Below are 18,908 nucleotides of genomic sequence, written 5' to 3' on the forward strand. Positions count from 1 at the left end.
AATCGGAATGGAATCACATGCTTACGGAGCGAATGGAGGGAGTATACGGAGCCCAGACCGAACTAAAGCAACACTTGCCACATCGCATTGGCAAAATCTCCCAGGCCAATCCGCTCACGTCGAAAGGGTACACAAGGAGGACCCGAGGTATGTCGATCGATCCACATGTGCTGGAGACGGGCTCACCGTCAAGGGGGCGCATGTGAAGTGGTAATAGGTCAAAGCCAAAGCCCGATACTGTAGTCAAGATAAGTCAGGCCACCGATTCATCTCCGAGAAAAATAAATTCCACAATTGAAATTTACAAGAGGCAAAAGTGTTGGGGCCCCGAATGGGTTTAGGTAAGAAAGGCGGTGGCTCCGTGAAGAACCACTTCGAGAATGTACGGAGTTGCCATACTGGAGGGAGTACTGAGAAGTGGGAAAAACTGGTGTATCAGATGTAGAGCTGAAGTGGCGTTGCTGAAATGTGAGATCTCGCCAGTTAGAAGTCTGTAAAGTCGGCACATGGAGTCCAAAAGAAAAGATCGACTGTCGAGGAGTTCGTGCAGAGGTTGACGGGGTGAAATTGCAATACGACAATACAGTCCCGCCCATAGTGAAGACTGCGGGGAGGTATTGAAAAATACACCACCCCCTTCCATTTTATCCTTTGCTTTCCTTTTTCTCTTCAGTTGTCAATTGTCAGCTCTCTCGTTGGTCTTTGGGGTGCTTTGTGTTTTGCTGGTTTATTAACCCCTCGTTTCCTTTCTCTGGTGCCTTTCTAGATCTTAATCTCGTGAGTGAGCCCGCTGGACGCTAGCTGAACATAGTCTGACTGTCACCAGCATTTGTCCCCGACGCTTTTGCTTTTGGGCTAAAGGGAATCTTCCTTTCATTTTCGTTCCTATATATCGTCAACAACTTCAGCAATGTCGTCCACTGCTGTCCCCAAGCGCGTTGCGCTTCATCGCAACCCCACCGAGTCCTCCGCGGCCAGCTCGGTCTCACCCTCACCTCTCGACAGCCCGCGCCAGTCGCCCTCGTCGACCTCTCTGTCGTCCATGGCCTCGGAACAGGAGGCCAGCAAGATGCTCGACACATATGGCAACGAGTTCAAGATCCCCGACTATACCATCAAGCAGATCCGCGATGCCATCCCCGCTCACTGCTTCCACCGCTCCGCTGCCACCAGTCTGTACTATGTCTTCCGTGACATGGCCATCCTGGCCTCAGTCTTTTACCTTTTCCACAACTATGTCACCCCTCAGACAGTGCCTTTCCTCCCCGCCCGCGTGGCCCTCTGGACCGTGTACACCATCGTCCAGGGTCTCGTCGGCACCGGCGTGTGGGTTCTCGCCCACGAGTGCGGCCACCAGGCCTTCTCCCCCTCCAAGGTCCTGAACGACACCGTCGGCTGGATCTGCCACTCCCTCCTGCTGGTCCCGTACTTCTCGTGGAAGATCTCCCACGGAAAGCACCACAAGGCCACTGGCAACCTCGCCCGTGACATGGTCTTCGTCCCCAAGACCCGTGAGCAGTACGCCTCCCGCGTCGGCCGCACCCTGCACGAGCTCGGCGAGCTCATGGAGGAGACTCCCATCCTGACTGCCTCCAACCTTCTGCTCCAGCAGCTGTTCGGATGGCCCATGTATCTCCTCACCAACGTCACCGGCCACAACAACCACGCCAAGCAGCCCGAGGGCCGCGGCAAGGGCAAGGCCAACGGCTGGTTCGGTGGTGTCAACCACTTCAACCCTGCCAGCCCTCTGTACGAAGCCAAGGACGCCAAGCTGATTGCCCTGAGTGACCTCGGTCTCTTCCTCACCGGTACCGCCCTGTACTTCATCGGCAGCAACTTCGGCTGGCTCAACCTGCTGGTCTGGTACGGTATCCCATACCTGTGGGTGAACCACTGGCTCGGTAAGTTTTCTTGTGCGTGGTGTCTTTTGTGACACCACTCCCACATCTTGAAAAAGAAAATCAGCTAACAACTCTCATCAGTTGCCATCACCTTCCTCCAGCACACCGACCCCTCCCTCCCCCACTACCAACCCGAGGTCTGGAACTTCGCCCGCGGCGCCGCTGCAACCATCGATCGCGACTTCGGCTTCGTCGGCCGCCACATCTTCCACGGCATCATCGAAACCCACGTGCTGCACCACTACGTCAGCAACATCCCCTTCTACAACGCTGACGAGGCCAGCGACGCCATCAAGGACGTCATGGGCGAGCACTATCGCACCGAAGCCCACACCGGCTGGACTGGTTTCTTCAAGGCCCTCTGGACCTCCGCCCGCGTCTGCCACTTCGTTGAGCCCACTGAGGGTGCCACCGGTGAGAGCCAGGGTGTACTCTTCTACCGTAACACCAACGGTATCGGTGTTCCTCCTTCCAAGATGACTGCCAAGGCTCAATAGAGAGTTCCTTGTTGGTTCGTTGGTTGCTTGTTTCGTTTCTGGTTTTGACTTCGGGTGTGTATGACTCCCTCCCGCCTGGGTGTGTTCACTCCCTTCCTCTCTTTCCACTCTTATCTCCATCGCATTTTCGCATTTGATTGCTGCTTTTCGATATCTTGTGTATTATCCTTGCGTTGCGCAGATACACGGATACATCGAGACTTCTTTGTGAAATTTCGCGAGACATAGATCGAGTTTGATGGTTTCTTTCATATCTCTGCTGTCGTGAATGTCATGTTTTGTTTAGATTGATCGTCTCGTTTCGAGCTGGAGGTGGAAGAGGAGCAGGAGCAGGAGCAGGAGGCGGAGGCATGTCTGGATGAAGATCAGAACAAACAAGAAAAAAGATGTTTTGATGGCGAAAGACGTGATGATCTTGTTGATATAGAGAACTATGTTTCTCTTAGTTGTTCACCTATCTCATTGTGATTAATTGAAGCGTGTTATCTTTCTCTTCCTCTGCAAGCACATCCTTCATCGTATTCCTGTGTCAAGGGTAGACATACTCAAGCCTTGGTGCATGTCATTCATTTGAGATGGGACATAGGACAAGTCATAGTTCGACTGGATTCTGTGCTTGTCTTCAGTCAAGCACTTGTTAATCTGCAGTTCAGTCCAGGTTCTTCATCCACGAAGCGCTCCGAAAGATAAATAGAAGTGAGGGGAATAGGGTCAGCAGTGCAGAGGCAACAGAGTTAATGTTAGTGCAAGGCTGTGCTGTGCCAAGTGTCTGAATGATCGTCAACCGTTGCAGGTCTCTTGTCCACCTGCTAGTCATTCAAAGGTTTTGCTCAAGCAGATACAGAGTAAACTGCAATATAGTGTCGAAGTATGATTCCAGTGTAGATTGAAAGATCCATGTGAGGCCTGCATATTTGCGAGCATGGAAAAGAAAAAGCAATGTTCGAAGCCCAGGGATGAAGAAAGCGACGTCACAACCGTTGGACAAAACCTTGGTTTTTGCGGGGTCGACTCGTTTCCGCCACTTGCCGGGCCGGCCTTTCTAATCAAGTACATGTATAGGGAATATGCGTATAACATTTACTGTTTGGATTGTTATTGTATATGTTAATATGTAGGGTATATGGTATATCATAGTTCGCTATGCTCCGGCTCAATATGCATCTCAACAAAAATATCAGAGGCTTTAGATGAAATTATGACCATGACCATAAGATCGTATATCAGCAGCAGATGAATTATTCTGCATAGCTGACACTCCGCAGTCCGCCGGCCCAGATCTCGAAATCTACCTCGTCGGTCGGTGGCCCGGTCGGTCTGCCAGGTGGAGTTTGTGGTAAGGGATACTCTTCTTTTTCTGTTGGTCCTGCTGTCCAAGGCGAAAAGACTAGTTTCATCGTTCTCCTTGTGACACGATCGGGAATGTGGTCGAGATCTTGGTCCTGGGAGCCCGGAGCTATTCTATCCGGGGAATAAAGCTGGGAATCATGGCTTGCTCTATCATTGAAATTTGGAGCGGGAATATCTCTCGGCTCGATATCTTGGTCGATGTTTGGTTGATCCTGAGAAGACCTGAGAAACTCAGATGCCGAAATAGGCTTTTCGTCTGTACTTTCTGGCTCGGTGGCTTCTTCTGTTTCAGGTGTAAATGCCGGATATGCACCTGCAGCAACCCCTGGCGCAGATTCCTCCTTCTTCAGCGCAATGCGACAAGCAATCTGGCTCGACCAGAACAGTCCCATGGCTGGGTTCTTTAGGGATGTATGAGATGAGAAATCGTCGCCCCAGCCAGTGAAGAATCGTTCCTGGAGGTTGACACTCATGGCTTGTTCTAGTGTGAGGTCGGTGTCACAATGCGACTTTTGGAATGCATCTTCATCGTCATAACCGTAAAATTGAGATGACGGGATGGCAGAGGATGAAGGTGGGTCTTGAGAATCGGAAGGTGGTTGCTGAGTAGTTTCAAAGTCGATATTGACTGGCTGAGACATCGAAGGCTGGGACATTTGAGGCTGGGACATTTGAGGCTGGGACATTTGAGGCTGGGACATTTGAGGCTGGGACATTGGAGGTTGGGACATTGGAGGCTGTGACATTGCAACGGTGAAGTCAAAGTCTTCAGTTTGGCTCGGCATGTCTGATTGTGTCGAGGGATCTTCGTCAGTATCTGGGTCGTCCGGTATGTCAGGCATGTCGAAGCGATCAGACACTTGGTTCGCGACTACGATTGCAATATTTTCTTCCACAGCAAGGTTGCGTAACATGTGGCCTAGTTTTGCAAGCTCATTTGAGCGCGTCGCCAGCGCTATGGCGTCGGTAGATGAATGTTCCGCGCGGTAGTTTGAGGTTATTGAGTCGATAATTACTAAACCGATGTTGTAGCGTTGGATTGCAACAGGGAGCTGATAGTTCAAGATGTGATCTTGTGCTTCCAGGTCCATGGCGTTTATGGATAGGATATCTTCGAGTGAGGGCGCTTCCTCGGCCGGCAAGGTAGAGAGTATGGGGTGGCATTCTATGAGCTGGGAAAGCCGTGGCGTAGATAACGGATGCTCAGTCGAGATGTATAATGAGCGTCGTCGTAGACCATATGGTTTGGGCAGCTGAACAGCTAGACAGAGACTCATGAGGAATTGGGTCTTGCCGCTTCCACTAGGTGCGCAAAACGTCAGACCCAACTGGCCAACCGACGTAGAGATCGAGGTCTGCTACATACCTCTCACCCGTGACTTCGACAATATATCCCGTTGGGATGCCGCCTCCTAGCAGGTCATCCATCGCAGGGTCCAGGGTGCTGATCGTGGTCCATTCTGACGTCGTGCGGTTCGTCGCAGGGCCAAGAGTTAGACTGGCTGGGTGTATACTGGAATCCGGCTCTTCGTCTGAATCTTCTATGATTGGCTCGGAATCTTTGAGGCCAATGTCGGCATGCAGGGCCTCGATAACGCGGTCGCAGAGCCGCCGAATATCTGCGGGGGGAACATGGGCGCGTTTCGCGATTTCGAGATATTCGATGGTCAGAAGGTCGACGGTGGTGATTTTGGTCCGCTCGAGGGCTGGGAGAAGGTGCTGGTATGGTTTTGTTTTGAAGCCAGGTAGGACTGTTAGTAGATCCATAGGAGTGACAGGAGGAGAGTCGCGGCGTGGTCGTGTCGCGATTGTTCATGATCTCCGGACCAATCACGGGCGTTGGGGTCAGCGGAATTGGAGGCTCACATTTTATTTTTCACGTTTATTCTATGAGGGATTGGGGATTCTCTATGGTTCTGGTGTTCGGATTTGCTTGGAGCTCTGACAGCTTATTCGTATGGTATGATTTTCTAATCCTTATTATATCTTTCTTTTCTAGATATTAACTACAACGGGGGCCATAAGAGTGTACACAGTGCCATGAAGTATTGGACAGTCTCTACACAAAAGCCCCAAGCAAGTCTACCGCTATACACAATGCTTTCGCCCTACTTTGGCCTCTCTTTCTTTACCCATTTTTTGTCCTTCTCGAGTGCCTCAAATTGTAGTGGTTTATATACAAGCGGGGGAGTGAAAGGACTTATGGCCCATGCTTGTAGATGATCTCCTTAATGGATGCTCTGAATATGCATTCCCTGTTAAATAACCACTAGAATTAGGTCTAGAAAGACAATACTAGGTTTGCTTGATCTTATTATCTAAACTCATTAGCTTGTGCGTATCATCTAGGAAACCTCGATGATTTATATATTTCTGTTGCCGGACTTGACCGATAAACCTCAACACAGTAGTATGAACAGAGCCATATCCTTTGCAGAATCGAATACTGTACGCTTTTCAAATACATCAAACAAACTCACTAAAATGAATGCTTCTAACAGATACACCCTCGCAGTACTTAATGCAAGAGCACATCTCACGCTCTATAACTTCAGAAATGGCTTGCTTAGAGTTTCCCAAACGAGCTAGTATATCCAAGCTTAGCTTGATCAACTCATTTCACGCCGGTAGTCACTTATACTTTCAAGTGATTGTGTTCTGAGACTAGTGTATCACATGGATTTCCCGATTAGGAAGGTTATAAGACCAAGTTGAGCCAAGAGAGACCCTGTAAATCACTGGGGTTTCTACTACGGATGTCGCTTCAACACATTTGGAAAGAGTCTATGTTGATAAAGTCAACTGCTATCAATAGCACCCACGCATGTCTCCTTTCCAGGCAGCTGGGTCGGGTAGATCATGCGAATTTTAACATACACTTTGGGTGGATTGACCATTACTTGTAAAGTCAGTTACACTTAGCTTGTACAAGTCAGTACAAGTCGATGTACCTTTGTCCTGTAAGGTATGGAGGTGGATAAAAGTGGCTTGGCGGATTTCCGCTCACGATCGGACCATTCGAGTCAGGAAAAGACAGACAACAACCATTTTAGATAAACTACAGTGATAAAACCAAGCTCGAGTACATATATCTGAATCATGTTGTCCTACCTCGGCAGATCTCGGCTGACTCGAACTCATCAACTGCAGCAGATTGTACAGTACATGTAAACCTACGACCTCTGGGACGCTAAATCGCTGATCTGCCATACTGTACGGAGTAGGTACTTGACGTCAAGTCCGTGGGGGGCCAATATCTCATTCGTGGCTTACAGGGATCTAAAAATTCCACGTGGCAACGTCAGGATCCAACTAGCGGTCTGATCATTCGCCTAGCTCGAAAAATAGGTTCATTTTTGACAGGTCGCGTTTCCTGCAAGGACGTCTATCGTGGAAATAAAGTCGTCCCGAGTGCCAGGTATTCGGTCAACATATATGTACTCTCGGGCCATTTAACCATAACAGTATTCGGCAATGGCTTGCATTGCTTGATCAGAATTATTCTTGTGAAATGAAATGTACACTGTGTACAGTACACTCGCGTACATTTCAGCTCACTCAAGACAAAACGCCGCAACAAACATACCTGCAGTAGCGGCCCAGCCACGGAAATTAATCCAATCCGTTGCCCCCATTTGCGAGTCAGTGCCATACTTGTCCCGGTCCCAGTCCCTGTAATTGCGAACTGTCTCGCGTAGCCTGATGCGACCGCTGTGTCATCCAGTGTTATCTCTACACCCAAGTCCCACTAGTTTAGCCGCAAAAAGCAGCTTCGCAACCTCGACCCGATTGCTAGCTATTTTGACGCAGTTGCCCGTCCAAGGACCATGTAGCGAACAAAGAGATGACCCCGGGCCAAGACACTACCAGCCCAGTTCAACAGGGGCTTCGGAGCCGACACGGATGTTAGGCTTATTTGAACAGAGTCGAGGGTGTAGGGTGTAGAATTTCCGACCAGTAATCATCTACTCGTCATCGCACTTGCATGTAGTCCATATGTACAATAGTTAAGACTCCTGCCCGAAAGAGACGTTCGGCTATTGCAGATATGGACTAGGCCTGGGGGTGGATATCTCACATGTACACAGTGTCTAGAGCTATACCCAGTGCAGAGTACTCCGTACTTCGTTCGTTACTAGGTGCTGTAGGTTGAATCCTCGGATACACCGTTCCTTGGAAGATTCACTTGCCAAGAGGCTACTGATGCGCTATAGTGATTCCTTCTGGAAGCGATTTCAAATAAGTTACTATCACCTATTCTGGAAATCCATGTGGTTAGGTCGGGGTTCACAGTCCAGGGCAGACATGATTCAGAGATGATTACAATAATCTTCTCAGCTTGCAAATGGTAATGGTAGTCGAATTGATTATCATTGTATCATAGTTATTGTGAACGCACGGAAAAAGCGATGGTGGTATGATATCCAACTACAACTTACTGTATACTTATTGTGCTGCAACTATACATTGAGGACTTCGAAGCCGCCAGTAGCCTTGTACTTGTATTGTACTCTGTACTCTGGAACGAACTTGGGTAAATTAACACAAAGCAGGCAAACAGGCAAACAGGCAAAGAGGAAAAGTCAATCGAGACATGATGAAGGTGCGTAGATCCAGTACAGACCAGTGCAGACGATCATGGCGCCACGAAGATTTCGCATGCAAATGCGTTAAGTATGTCGGGTAATAAGCATAAACTCCGAATGATGGCTTTTGTTTTCCGAGTATTTTATGGGTATGAGTTCTTGTGCAGTATAGCAATATGGGAAACCTTACAGTAGAGCTAATGCAGAAGCCCTCATCCGAGTTCCCCGACGAGTCAATGTTTCGGATATCATCTATACCATACGGTACAGTATCACAAACGGTTAAACGGCCTGGAATTGGGAAGATCTCGTATATCATCTGCAGGCCTCAATTTGTAGTGTCTAACTTTATGAACTAAGGCGCCCAGGTTGTGTAGGGCTATATAATACAGTACAGTGATCAATGATACCACAGTAAGAAGTATTAAGTACTACAGTAGATCGCCGTCAGAAATCACCGGTGCAGGGATCTCGACTTGCAGATCAAATCCACGGGCAAGCTAGTATTGGTTCAGGTTACCGGAGCAGCTTTTACCAGAAACCGTCTACCCGGCGTCATAATCTGATTGGTAAACCTACGGAGGGTATGATAGAGTCTTGTTAAGTGGCAGATGTTTCCATGGATACGGGCGAGCTTCTTTAAGCCCTGGAACAAAGCAGGATTGGACAGGGACAGTACCTAAGGGGTACATGGAGTTCTATAGAATAAAGGTGCGGATAGGGGTCTCCGGTCCGTTGGGCTGGGATCCTGTGGGTAACGTTAACGTGGAATGACTACATTACTGAAAAGATGATCTACTGGAAATAAGCATGTATTCCCTGTTTATATGATATCTAACGTTATTTTATATTTATATTTTTATGTTTCTGTACAGAGAGAAAGTAAAATACACTGCGAATACCATACGAGGCCATACCACGGCCCACTAGTGTCACTGTCCCCCCCTCTCTTTCTCTTCTCATCTACCTGATTTTCATCTCGTATGTCTGCGAACTTGATCTGATCGTCTGATTTTCCTGACAGGAGAGAGGCCAGCTGGAAGGGGGAATTACGCTGAACCCCCCTAATTTCGATACTGGAAACTGGATTTGGATTGTGGGCTGGATTGTACGTCGCGCACTAAGAATCAACGAAATCGCCATCGCACTCGGACGTGTTGTTGATATCGCGCCCGGCAGAATAACTGGGAATCACCGGAAATAACAGTGCCAATCCGCGAAAATGGCCACCAGACCACCCATCATGCCGCCTCACAATGAGACCGAACACTCGGTCAGCAGAGTTACTCGAGAAGGCAAACAGCTCACGTACAAATTGAGCGTGATGCAACAGCCAGAGCGAGCCAGAGCCTGTGGTGCAGGAGCAAAGTGTAAGCAGAAAGAAATCGAGGCGTGGTCGCGTTCGCTGAACATCTCGTATAGCATCTGCCGACCGTCGCCCTGTTGATCCTCCGCCCGTTGTCGAGCTGCGTATCTTCGAGTCCGATCCCAACAATGAAGCCCACCAGACAGACATTACTTTTGCCTACAATGCGAATTTCTTCCTCTACGCAACCTTGGACACTGCACGTCCTATCGCCCACGGGCGGGTATCTGGACCACCATCGTGCCCGGTCTTGACAGGTGTGCCAGTCGCCGGCATCGCGTACCTAGACCGTCCCTCGCAAGCAGGTTACTTCATTTTCCCAGATTTGTCAGTGCGCCATGAAGGCCGGTATCGTTTGAACTTCCACCTATATGAAGAGATCAAGGACGCCAAAGATACCGATAGAGACTCGAATCTCCGTCTGCCTAACCAGGTTGCTCCTGCCGGCGGAGCGAAGCAAGATTCGCCGCAAGCATTCCTGCATTTCCGTCTCGAGGTCAAGTCAGTACCATTCACAGTCTACAGTGCGAAAAAGTTCCCGGGCCTGGCAACTAGCACCTCCTTAAGCCGCATCATTGCCGAGCAGGGTTGCCGTGTTCGTATTCGCCGTGATGTGCGCATGAGACGCCGGGGAGACAAGCGAGAGGAAGATTATGAATTCGACGAAGAACGCACTGGTGTATATGCAAGACCTACAGATCGATTCTCGACACCGGATCGTTACGCTGCTGCGATGGACCGTCCTCGATCAAATAGCAACGGCAGCGTGGTTGAATCGCCATATGGGTTTGTCCCACCGGATCGACGACCCTCTGCGCCAGATTATGGCTTCCAGTGCCCGCAACCATATCAGCGACCTATGCCACCCGCGCCTATGTCCCACTCCCAAACACCTTCATATCAGTCACACCTTTCTTTCGGTTCTACACCAACTCATTACCCGGCTCCGCACATGCCTCCTACACCTCCGCCAGTTGTATCAGCAGGAATGTATTCTCCGCAACATACATATGCGCAAATCCGACACCCATCAAATGCCTCGGAGTATGAAGGGACGCCCGGTGGGTATCCTATGGCACCTCGAATGCCCGAGCAACGGATGGGCTATCCTAAGCCGTCTGTGACTTCTTACCACATGGAACCGCCTAAAGCACAACCGTACATGGACCCTCGCATGGAACCGCCAAAAGCACAATCATCCTACGTGGATCCCCGCATGGAACCACGCATGGAAACTCGCATGCCCGACCCGAATCTCTACCACCCAATGCCACAAGCAGCAGTGTCACGCACTCAGACCCCGAGCATGGTATCAGCATTGCCGCCTCTGAAGGCCCCACCCAACGAATTTGCCAACCAGGTTGTCCCCTCTGTGGAATGCACGTCTCCAAGCCCAGGATACGACAACGTTTCAGGGAAGCGCATGTTGTACCAGACTGGTCCAGCATACGGAAAGCGATCCCATGAAGATTCCTTCGGCCTTGATGAACGTTCGATGCAGAATGGTATGCGGCCAGATGCTGAGCCTTACCCTGCTGCCGTCTATCGCGATTTCGCTGGAGAGAGCCGGGCTGCATTGATGGCTGAAATGGGCATCGAAATGTCATACAAGCGTGCCAACGGCAGGACTGTACAGAAAGCCCCTCCGCCAACTTGAGATTGAAGTGGATTTGCTGAATGGCATATGACTTATTCGCATTGGGCTTGTCACGATGACTAGAACCAGTCAATGGATCGGATCCTGACACGGCATTTATCTGTACATGACTTTTCTTCTCGACTTCACTGCTGCATTTTGAGCGCTAGACATCTCGATGCATTGCGCAGCTATCTCTTCAGGAACATGCTTTTTGTTTCTTTTCAAGTCTCTTTTCAAGTTCGATCATTTGCGCGAATACCCTTCAGTCAACATTTATGTTCCCTCGGGGCTGGCTCTGTTTTTCCTTCGACTACCTAGGCACAATTGTGATCCCTTCCAATCGCATCATTCCTGGGACCTACATCATTCCTCTCTCGCTATATGTAAGAGCAAGCCACCCGGCTCCTTTCATCCCCGAGCCGTGCGATCGGGGAAATTCCATCCCTTCCCGATTGGACCCCAACTGGGATGTTTATGATCTACAGGGAGTTTTCGGTCCCTTGGCTTTATCTATTTTTCCCTTTGTGTTATGGGATGGTTTTATGTGATGTTCAAAAGGGCGGCACAGTGTTTATTTGTCCGATTTCCAGCGATCATTGCTTCTGGAACGTACTTTTATGGACAGTCAGAGCGGGTCTCATTATGAAACTGCATTGAGACGTCGCGGTATTGGGCCCCTTGCTTTGAACCCTCGAAGGCCTAATTACTCTCTACATCGGCGTCTGGCATGCCCCTTATACCAAGCATTGTTAGCTCAATCAATCCTTTGCACAGATCCAGCAGAATGCACATTAATATATAGACTTGGAAAGTAAACAGTATCGACATTCCTCACAAGCACATGTCTGAGACACGCGGACTTATCGAATCCCCGCAAGGTATAACTTACTACGTAGGTGAACGATAATATGCCAATAATTTAGTGGACATTCTAGAGTCCTTTTTGTAACGGGTACTTGGTAAACAGTGGACGAAGTGCGGGAGACTCGGGTACCCAGTACCACAACAAACTTCCCCCTTGGCAAGTGCGGAGTATGTAAACAAACCAGTACTTTGCTCGTCTATCCCAAACACCTTTCTCTTTCTTTTGTCTTTCAAGTATCCTACCTCTCTCCTCAGCATCCTTTTTCTATGCTACAGCCCTTTCTCCCAGTTTCGCGATATCTCCCCCTCAGCAAGGGCGCGCGGAGCAGGGATGCCAAAGGACGCCCCCACCGCAAAGGTATGGCATCCAGTATCCTCCTTTCCCGAATCCCCACGGAAGGGATCGTTCCAGGCGCACCAGCATAAGAAGAAACGAAACTGACCAGCCTGCGTCGCTCCAGATAACCCGCGAGACCAAGTCCAAAATGGACCTTGACCCAAGCCCCGCGCAGCGCTCCTCGCGCAAACACCTGCGCTCCAGTGAAGACGACAACTACGATTGGAGCTCGGAAGTGTCTGGCCAATTCGACGACGCCGAAGAGGTTGACCAGGACGAACATCGCTCGCTCACGGCAAACCTAGCCAAACGCCGCAAGTCCAATGATTGGCCTTTGCCTGATGAAGCTGCAGAGTATGGTTCTGGGTCCCATGACGGTGCCAATGATCGCCGCACCAACCGCAGCGATAACGGCAATCTGAGTGCTAGCAATACTAGAACTGGATACAAGGCCTCGCCGCGCGCTTCACCGCGTGCTTCGCCTCGCGGGTCGTTGGCTTCGCTGCGCGCTCGACATGCCGCTGCTGCTTCTTCTAGTCCCCGTCATCGGCGTGGTCGAACATCCCGTTTTGTGGAGGCGACTATGAATGATAGTGTCAGTGAGAAACCGCCTAGCATTTACTTCCGTGATCAGAAGCCGGCTGAGCAGAACCGCTCGTCTGGTATATTCCGATTTGGAAAGGCCATTGCGTCGGCTTTTAATCCTTTTGGTGGATGGGGCAAGAATTCTGAGGAGTCGTCTAATAAGTCGCCACAGAAGGATGTTATCAACCAGGCTGAGGCTGCTTATGCCGAATTGAAGAAGGCTGGCTACAAGGGTACCAATAAGGGTTCATACACCCAGCCTCATTGTGTCAATACGTCTCATGCCGACCAGACCTGGCAGGCCATTCAAGAGAAGATGGAGAATGGCTCGCCTGTGAAGGATTCACGCCGTCATTCTGTTGACCGTGGAGATCGTGCTGTGCCCTCTCGCTCTGACTCTTCGGCTTCTAAACGCTCCTCTTTGCAGGATCTGCGTATGACCTTCTTTAACAGACCACATGAATCGCCTTCTACTGCTCCTGCGGTCTACTGTGATAGAACGTCGGACGAGTCTGAGCCTACTGGTCTTCGCAAGCAACCTTCACGTCGGGAGCTCTCGCGCCAAGCCAAGCTACTCAAGAAAGTCAGCAACCTCGAGGAGAAGCTGCTTCGCGCTCGGCGGGAGCTTCGTGATTTGACTGGCAACGAAGAGCGAACACCAGCACCTACACCATGTTCCAAGCCTCTCAATGCCGAGATGGATCCCGCATCATTCCCACGGAAGTTCGTTCCTGGGGCTCTTCCTACTCTCCCGTCGGAGAGACTTCTGGATCAGCAAGCAGAAGCGTCCGGGTCTAATGAGACCAGAGTGACAGTGACAGCCCTGCCTGCCATGGAGGACCGAGAAAGTTTCCCATTCGAAAAGCCGCGCCCAGCTCAAAGCCCGGCTGCGGCCAGAACTCCAAGACGCCGCTCGAAAGAGCCACGGCCGTCGTCAATGGGTAAGAACAGCTCTTCCCGTAAACGGAAGTCACCCATTCCTGAATCAATCGATAGTCGGAACCCTCCTCAACCCAGTCCGACGGACTGCGACACCAACCTCGAACCCGAATGCGAATTCGACGAATTGATCGACTTCGATCTCCTCAGTCCCCCGGGTAAAGCGAAATGGCAAAAGTCCGAAGCCGGCGAAAGCCCAGGCTCGGCCAAGCGCAAGCAAGCTATCGACAACGCCGCTCTCACGGCGATCCCAGAAACCGTCGAAACAGACAGCGGCACAGACCGCAACACAACCAACAAAAGGTCTCCCTCTGTCCAATCCCGAAGAGTCTCCACGGCCAATCGCTCACCAAATTCAAAGCCCTCAACCCCTCTCCGCATGAGGCAGAGTCAGTCGCAACTGCGCTCAGAGTCAGCTGCCTCAGACCGGACTGATACCTGGTTCTCGCCTCTGCCCACCACCCCAACAAACCAATCCGACTCCCACCGCGCCTTCTACCTCCAGTCCCATCGCACCCTCAATCCAGACCGTAGCCCACGCCTTTCTCCTTCCAAACCACCTCCCGGATATCAGAGAGGCTATGGTTACGGTCTGACTCGCAACGAGGACGTCCCTCCCGTGCCACCCCTCCCAAAGGAACTGCGCACGAATGCTGCTAAAGTCACTAAGAACAAGTCACCTACTAAGAGACGGGTCTCTTACCCTGCGCAGCCTTCTGCCCTTCTCTCGCCTGAGCCGGACTCTGTTCGTCTTCTTGGTGGTCTTGAGGATTACCAGTGGCCTGAGGATATCTTTTAAGGGGGTTCTTTCTTCTATCGCTGGCATTTTGTTCGATTAGCGTGTTCTCTCTTCACCAACGATTTTCATGGATTTGCAAGGTTGTTCGTGTACGGGTGTAGGTGGATCTGGTTTTCTGAGTGACGTTATGATGTAATGACGGTTTATACCCTGGCGTTTTGGGTGTGTTGACTTTCAATTGAATTCGAATCGAACTGTTCCAATCGAAATGTGTATTACTCTACTCAATAATGTAATAATGTAACTATCCAAGTCTATTCGCATATTTCGCCTCGGAGTTTTCCCGCTCCGCACGGGACCGTCGGTCGAACCCGAGCAATCGGCCAACGCCGGGAATTGTTATATATGCGGGGCTTATCTCTACACTTTCGACTTCACCTTTCACTTTCCCCTCCATTCTCTCTCGCTTTATTCAATTGACTCTCCAAATCCTCAGTTGGACCCGCCACAACCCTCACAATGTTCGACAAGAAGATCGGTGCATACTACGCACCAACCGGTGGCCTCCCACCCCAAACCCAACTCCTAACCGACCGCGCCATGTTCACCGAAGCCTACACAGTAATCCCAAAAGGCACCTTCAGCGACATAGTAACAAGCTTCCTCCCCTTCTGGGACAAGACCCGGCTATGGGTAATCGCCCGACCACTCTCCGGCTTCGCGGAAACATTCTCGCAATACATCATGGAAGTCCAACCCGGCGGCGGCAGTGACCGCGCCGAGCTAGACAACGCTGCGCAAGGCGTCCTCTTCGTCGTAGAAGGCGAAATCACCATCACACTCGCTGGCAAGGACCACACCCTCACCGAGGGAGGCTACGCATACCTCCCGCCCAAGAGCGGCTGGACACTTCGCAATAATGGCGCGCAGACTGCGCGCTTCCATTGGGTTCGGAAGGCATATGAGGCTGTTGAGGGTCTTGAATACCCGACGCCACTTTTCTTGAATGAGAAGGAAATTGCGCCTACTGTTATGCCGGATACTAATGGGGCATGGGCTACGACGAGATTTGTGGATCCCTCTGATTTGCGTCATGATATGCATGTTACTATTGTTACTTTTGAGCCTGGTGGTGTTATTCCTTTTGCTGAGACTCATGTTATGGAGCATGGGCTTTATGTTCTGGAGGGTAAGGCTGTGTACCGTCTTAACCAGGATTGGGTGGAGGTTGAAGCTGGTGATTTCATGTGGTTGCGCGCTTTCTGTCCGCAGGCTTGTTATGCTGGTGGTCCCGGGAAATTCCGTTATCTGCTTTATAAGGATGTGAACCGTCATATGAAGTTGTCGAGGCCGTGAAGGTAGAATGGGAGATTGTGGGAAGATTCTTTTCTTTTCTTTTCTTTTGTTTTAAAAAGGTTTCCGCCTAGATCGCATATGTATATAGCCACACATGAACCAAAGTCTATTTATTACCAGCATATGCGTGGAATCGTGCCTTGGGTCTCGAGATATAGAGAGTCAATTTACCCTGAGAATAGTAGGTGCCAGACATCAAATATTTCCTTAAAACTTTCTACTTTAGCATTGATACATGAGGTTAACAGTTATTGAACTACATTGAACTACCATTCACAAACCATCACCCGCCAGTCTCTTAATCCCGATGCAACTCAGCATCCTTCGGCAAAATCAACCAACTCAATCCCGACGCACCAATCAATCCAACGAGCATAGGCTGTAGAACCTGCACACCAACCCTAGTGGCAATGATACCAGTCAAAGCAGGGAAGACAGAGCCACCAATTTGGCCGAAGACGAAGACGAATGCTGTTTTTGTTAGAAATCTGGAAGAGATGAAATTCACGTGGCTTACCGATCGCGGAAGATTGGAGTTCTGGTGGGAAGATTTTTGTGCCTACTGATATACCCTAAGTATCAAACATTAGTTAACTTAGTGGCTATTCACATATGTGGGTGAAGGTATTCGAAGAACAAACCGTTGCAAAGAATGGACCCATAAAGAGACCGAGTAAGCTGACTGCTACTGCTTCGGTGATAATATTCGGAACACTGCTTTAGATCAGTACATCGAGTCATAAACCAGAAAGAGGCGATACACACAGCCAAAATACTAACTGCAATCCCAAGCAGAGCACAGCGTAAATGAAGATCATCCGCCGCTCTCCAAACCGATGCGTGGGCTCTGCCAAAAGAAGCCGTCCAAGGAATGCACCGCCATAAAAGCCAGCCGGCACATAACCCATTTGTTTGACGTCGCCATCGCGGACATTGACGAGGTACTCGACCATCCAACCTAGCAAGCTCAGCAAATGCAAACAAACAACCTGCAATCAAAGAAGAAGTCATACCTCCAGCAGTAATACTAGCCCCCAAAAAGAAGAAGAAAAACAAACTCAACAACCAAACCCCAGAAATAGAAAGCGTTTCCTTAATCTCCTTCAACGCCCCCCCCAGTAGCAGTCCTCTCCCTCCTCTCCCTCCTCCGACTAGAAGACAAAGCAGAAGCCATACGGTCCCGAAACGAAGCACCAACAAGCACAAGATTCGCAATCCCAACCCCAAGCGGGAAGACATAAAACAGATACCACTTCGAATCCACATTCGCCGACGCAACCCCCGTCGCCACAAACGGTCCTACTAAACACCCAGCCATATACATGGCATGGATAAAGCCAAGATAGCGGTGGGCGCCGTGCAAGGAAGCAACGAATGTATTGGCGTGTGTATCATTGTAGGCTTGGCCCAGACTGGCGAGGAAGAATGTTACCACGAATAGCCCGAATGGGGGTAGCCAGACTCGCAGGACGTGTGCTAGGATTTGGATGGCGGCACCTAGGCAGATGATTGGGCCTAGGTCTAGGTATTGGGTTATTGTGCTGTTTGTTAGGGCTGCGACGAGCCAGCCGAAGAAGGTTGTGCCGTATCTGGGAGTTGTTAGTATAAATGGGCTTTTGGAGGGAAGGAGGGAAGTTTCTGTTTGTAGGTTGTCTTACAGTACAGCTACCATGTCAGTGCTGATATCGTAAGAACGGATCACATAGGGAAGTATCGATCCCAGACTTCCGTCGTTGACTCCCGCCACGAAAAAGGATAATCCTGCGCTGAGGATCTTAGGATACATCCATTTTACTTCCGGGGGACTTTGGTCTTGGGTGCCCTCATTTTCGTTTGTGTTGGCTTCGGTATGAGATGTTGGTTGGAGTACGATTGTTTCTGTTTGTGTTTGTGTGCTCATGGTGATGACATAGAATGTGAAAATGAGATGTGTTTGGTAGAGTCGAGTACCAATGAGAAGATGTTCAAGACTTTTGAGTCTTGGGTAGAATAGACAGAGTGAAGAAGAGGAGAATGCGGGTTTATTTGCAGCTGCTTAGAGATTCAAAGCCGGAGAAAGTGACGTGGAGTTGCATCTGTGGAGAACCCACGCTGTTCTTGGCCCGGAGTTTAACCGAACTACATTACTGTGCTTACATTACGCGAATGCCACCTAGGTAATTGCCATAGATCCACGGACCTTTTTATAGGTGTAAGTCTGGGAATTTAGTATTGGAATTGAGAATAAAAATACTGTGATGGGCCTGCTATTGAAACACTTGAACTGCTTCAGGGAGCTCGGAGTCAGATGGCCGCCGAGCTTACTACAGTCTACGACTTATTTGAAGATACAATGGTTTAAATCTTGGAATAATCTGAACGTCTACGGTATGTCTATTGTCATTCCGCATCATGCAAGTGGGTAGTGCTGACCGGCTTCGAAGCGGATGACTATACCCCGCATGCCTTTATGACCACTGATCCGGAGAAAAACATCGTCCAGGCTTATCTGGATCAACTGAATGCTCGATCAAAGTAGGGGGCGGGCATATTCGCACTTCACTTTCTCACCTCTCCCGTTGGAAAGCAACTATCGATTCTGGAAATGCACGCCTTATACATGCTTGCACGGGGACATACATGTATGTATGACGAGAAGTAATGGCGATATGGAGCCGCGGGGCTTAGAGGGAGACTCCTTCAGCAACTCCCTAGATAAATGTAAATGACGAAGGCGAGTGTCTTTATCAACGCAATTCGGGTACGATGT

At 49.9% G+C, this 18,908-nt stretch overlaps 6 protein-coding genes across 6 annotated transcripts; 4 read left to right on the forward strand and 2 right to left on the reverse strand.

The window, feature by feature from the left end:
* Nucleotides 1-910: 910 nt before the first annotated feature.
* Nucleotides 911-2,419, forward strand: N7446_013226 (oleate delta-12 desaturase odeA; the record flags this gene model as incomplete). The annotated part of the gene is made up of 2 exons (XM_058521967.1): nucleotides 911-1,901; nucleotides 1,983-2,419. The coding sequence occupies 2 exons, from the start codon at nucleotides 911-913 to the stop codon at nucleotides 2,396-2,398; spliced, it is 1,407 nt and encodes a 468-aa protein (XP_058365444.1). The 3' UTR covers nucleotides 2,399-2,419.
* A 1,217-nt stretch (nucleotides 2,420-3,636) lies between these two features.
* N7446_013227 (putative DNA repair protein (Rad57)) lies at nucleotides 3,637-5,515 on the reverse strand (the record flags this gene model as incomplete). The annotated part of the gene is made up of 2 exons (XM_058521968.1): nucleotides 3,637-5,050; nucleotides 5,115-5,515. 2 exons carry the CDS (start codon nucleotides 5,513-5,515, stop codon nucleotides 3,637-3,639), a joined length of 1,815 nt encoding a protein of 604 aa, XP_058365445.1.
* Nucleotides 5,516-9,556: 4,041 nt separating this feature from the next.
* On the forward strand, nucleotides 9,557-11,357 carry veA (sexual development activator VeA; the record flags this gene model as incomplete). The annotated part of the gene is made up of 2 exons (XM_058521969.1): nucleotides 9,557-9,704; nucleotides 9,757-11,357. 2 exons carry the CDS (start codon nucleotides 9,557-9,559, stop codon nucleotides 11,355-11,357), a joined length of 1,749 nt encoding a protein of 582 aa, XP_058365446.1.
* Nucleotides 11,358-12,688: 1,331 nt separating this feature from the next.
* Nucleotides 12,689-14,863, forward strand: N7446_013229 (putative nuclear RNA binding protein; the record flags this gene model as incomplete). The annotated part of the gene is made up of 1 exon (XM_058521970.1): nucleotides 12,689-14,863. The coding sequence occupies one exon, from the start codon at nucleotides 12,689-12,691 to the stop codon at nucleotides 14,861-14,863; it is 2,175 nt and encodes a 724-aa protein (XP_058365447.1).
* A 459-nt stretch (nucleotides 14,864-15,322) lies between these two features.
* On the forward strand, nucleotides 15,323-16,159 carry N7446_013230 (uncharacterized protein; the record flags this gene model as incomplete). The annotated part of the gene is made up of 1 exon (XM_058521971.1): nucleotides 15,323-16,159. One exon carries the CDS (start codon nucleotides 15,323-15,325, stop codon nucleotides 16,157-16,159), a length of 837 nt encoding a protein of 278 aa, XP_058365448.1.
* A 266-nt stretch (nucleotides 16,160-16,425) lies between these two features.
* N7446_013231 (putative MFS transporter) lies at nucleotides 16,426-18,059 on the reverse strand (the record flags this gene model as incomplete). Its single annotated transcript, XM_058521972.1, has 7 exons — nucleotides 16,426-16,630; nucleotides 16,677-16,731; nucleotides 16,801-16,876; nucleotides 16,925-17,117; nucleotides 17,173-17,310; nucleotides 17,336-17,748; nucleotides 17,818-18,059. 7 exons carry the CDS (start codon nucleotides 18,057-18,059, stop codon nucleotides 16,458-16,460), a joined length of 1,290 nt encoding a protein of 429 aa, XP_058365449.1. The 3' UTR covers nucleotides 16,426-16,457.
* Nucleotides 18,060-18,908: the final 849 nt, after the last annotated feature.

This window comes from Penicillium canescens (assembly GCF_028828765.1).
Source record: "Penicillium canescens strain IBT 15451 chromosome Unknown utg000011l_segment0_segment0, whole genome shotgun sequence".
Classification (NCBI taxonomy): Eukaryota; Fungi; Ascomycota; class Eurotiomycetes; order Eurotiales; family Aspergillaceae; genus Penicillium; species Penicillium canescens.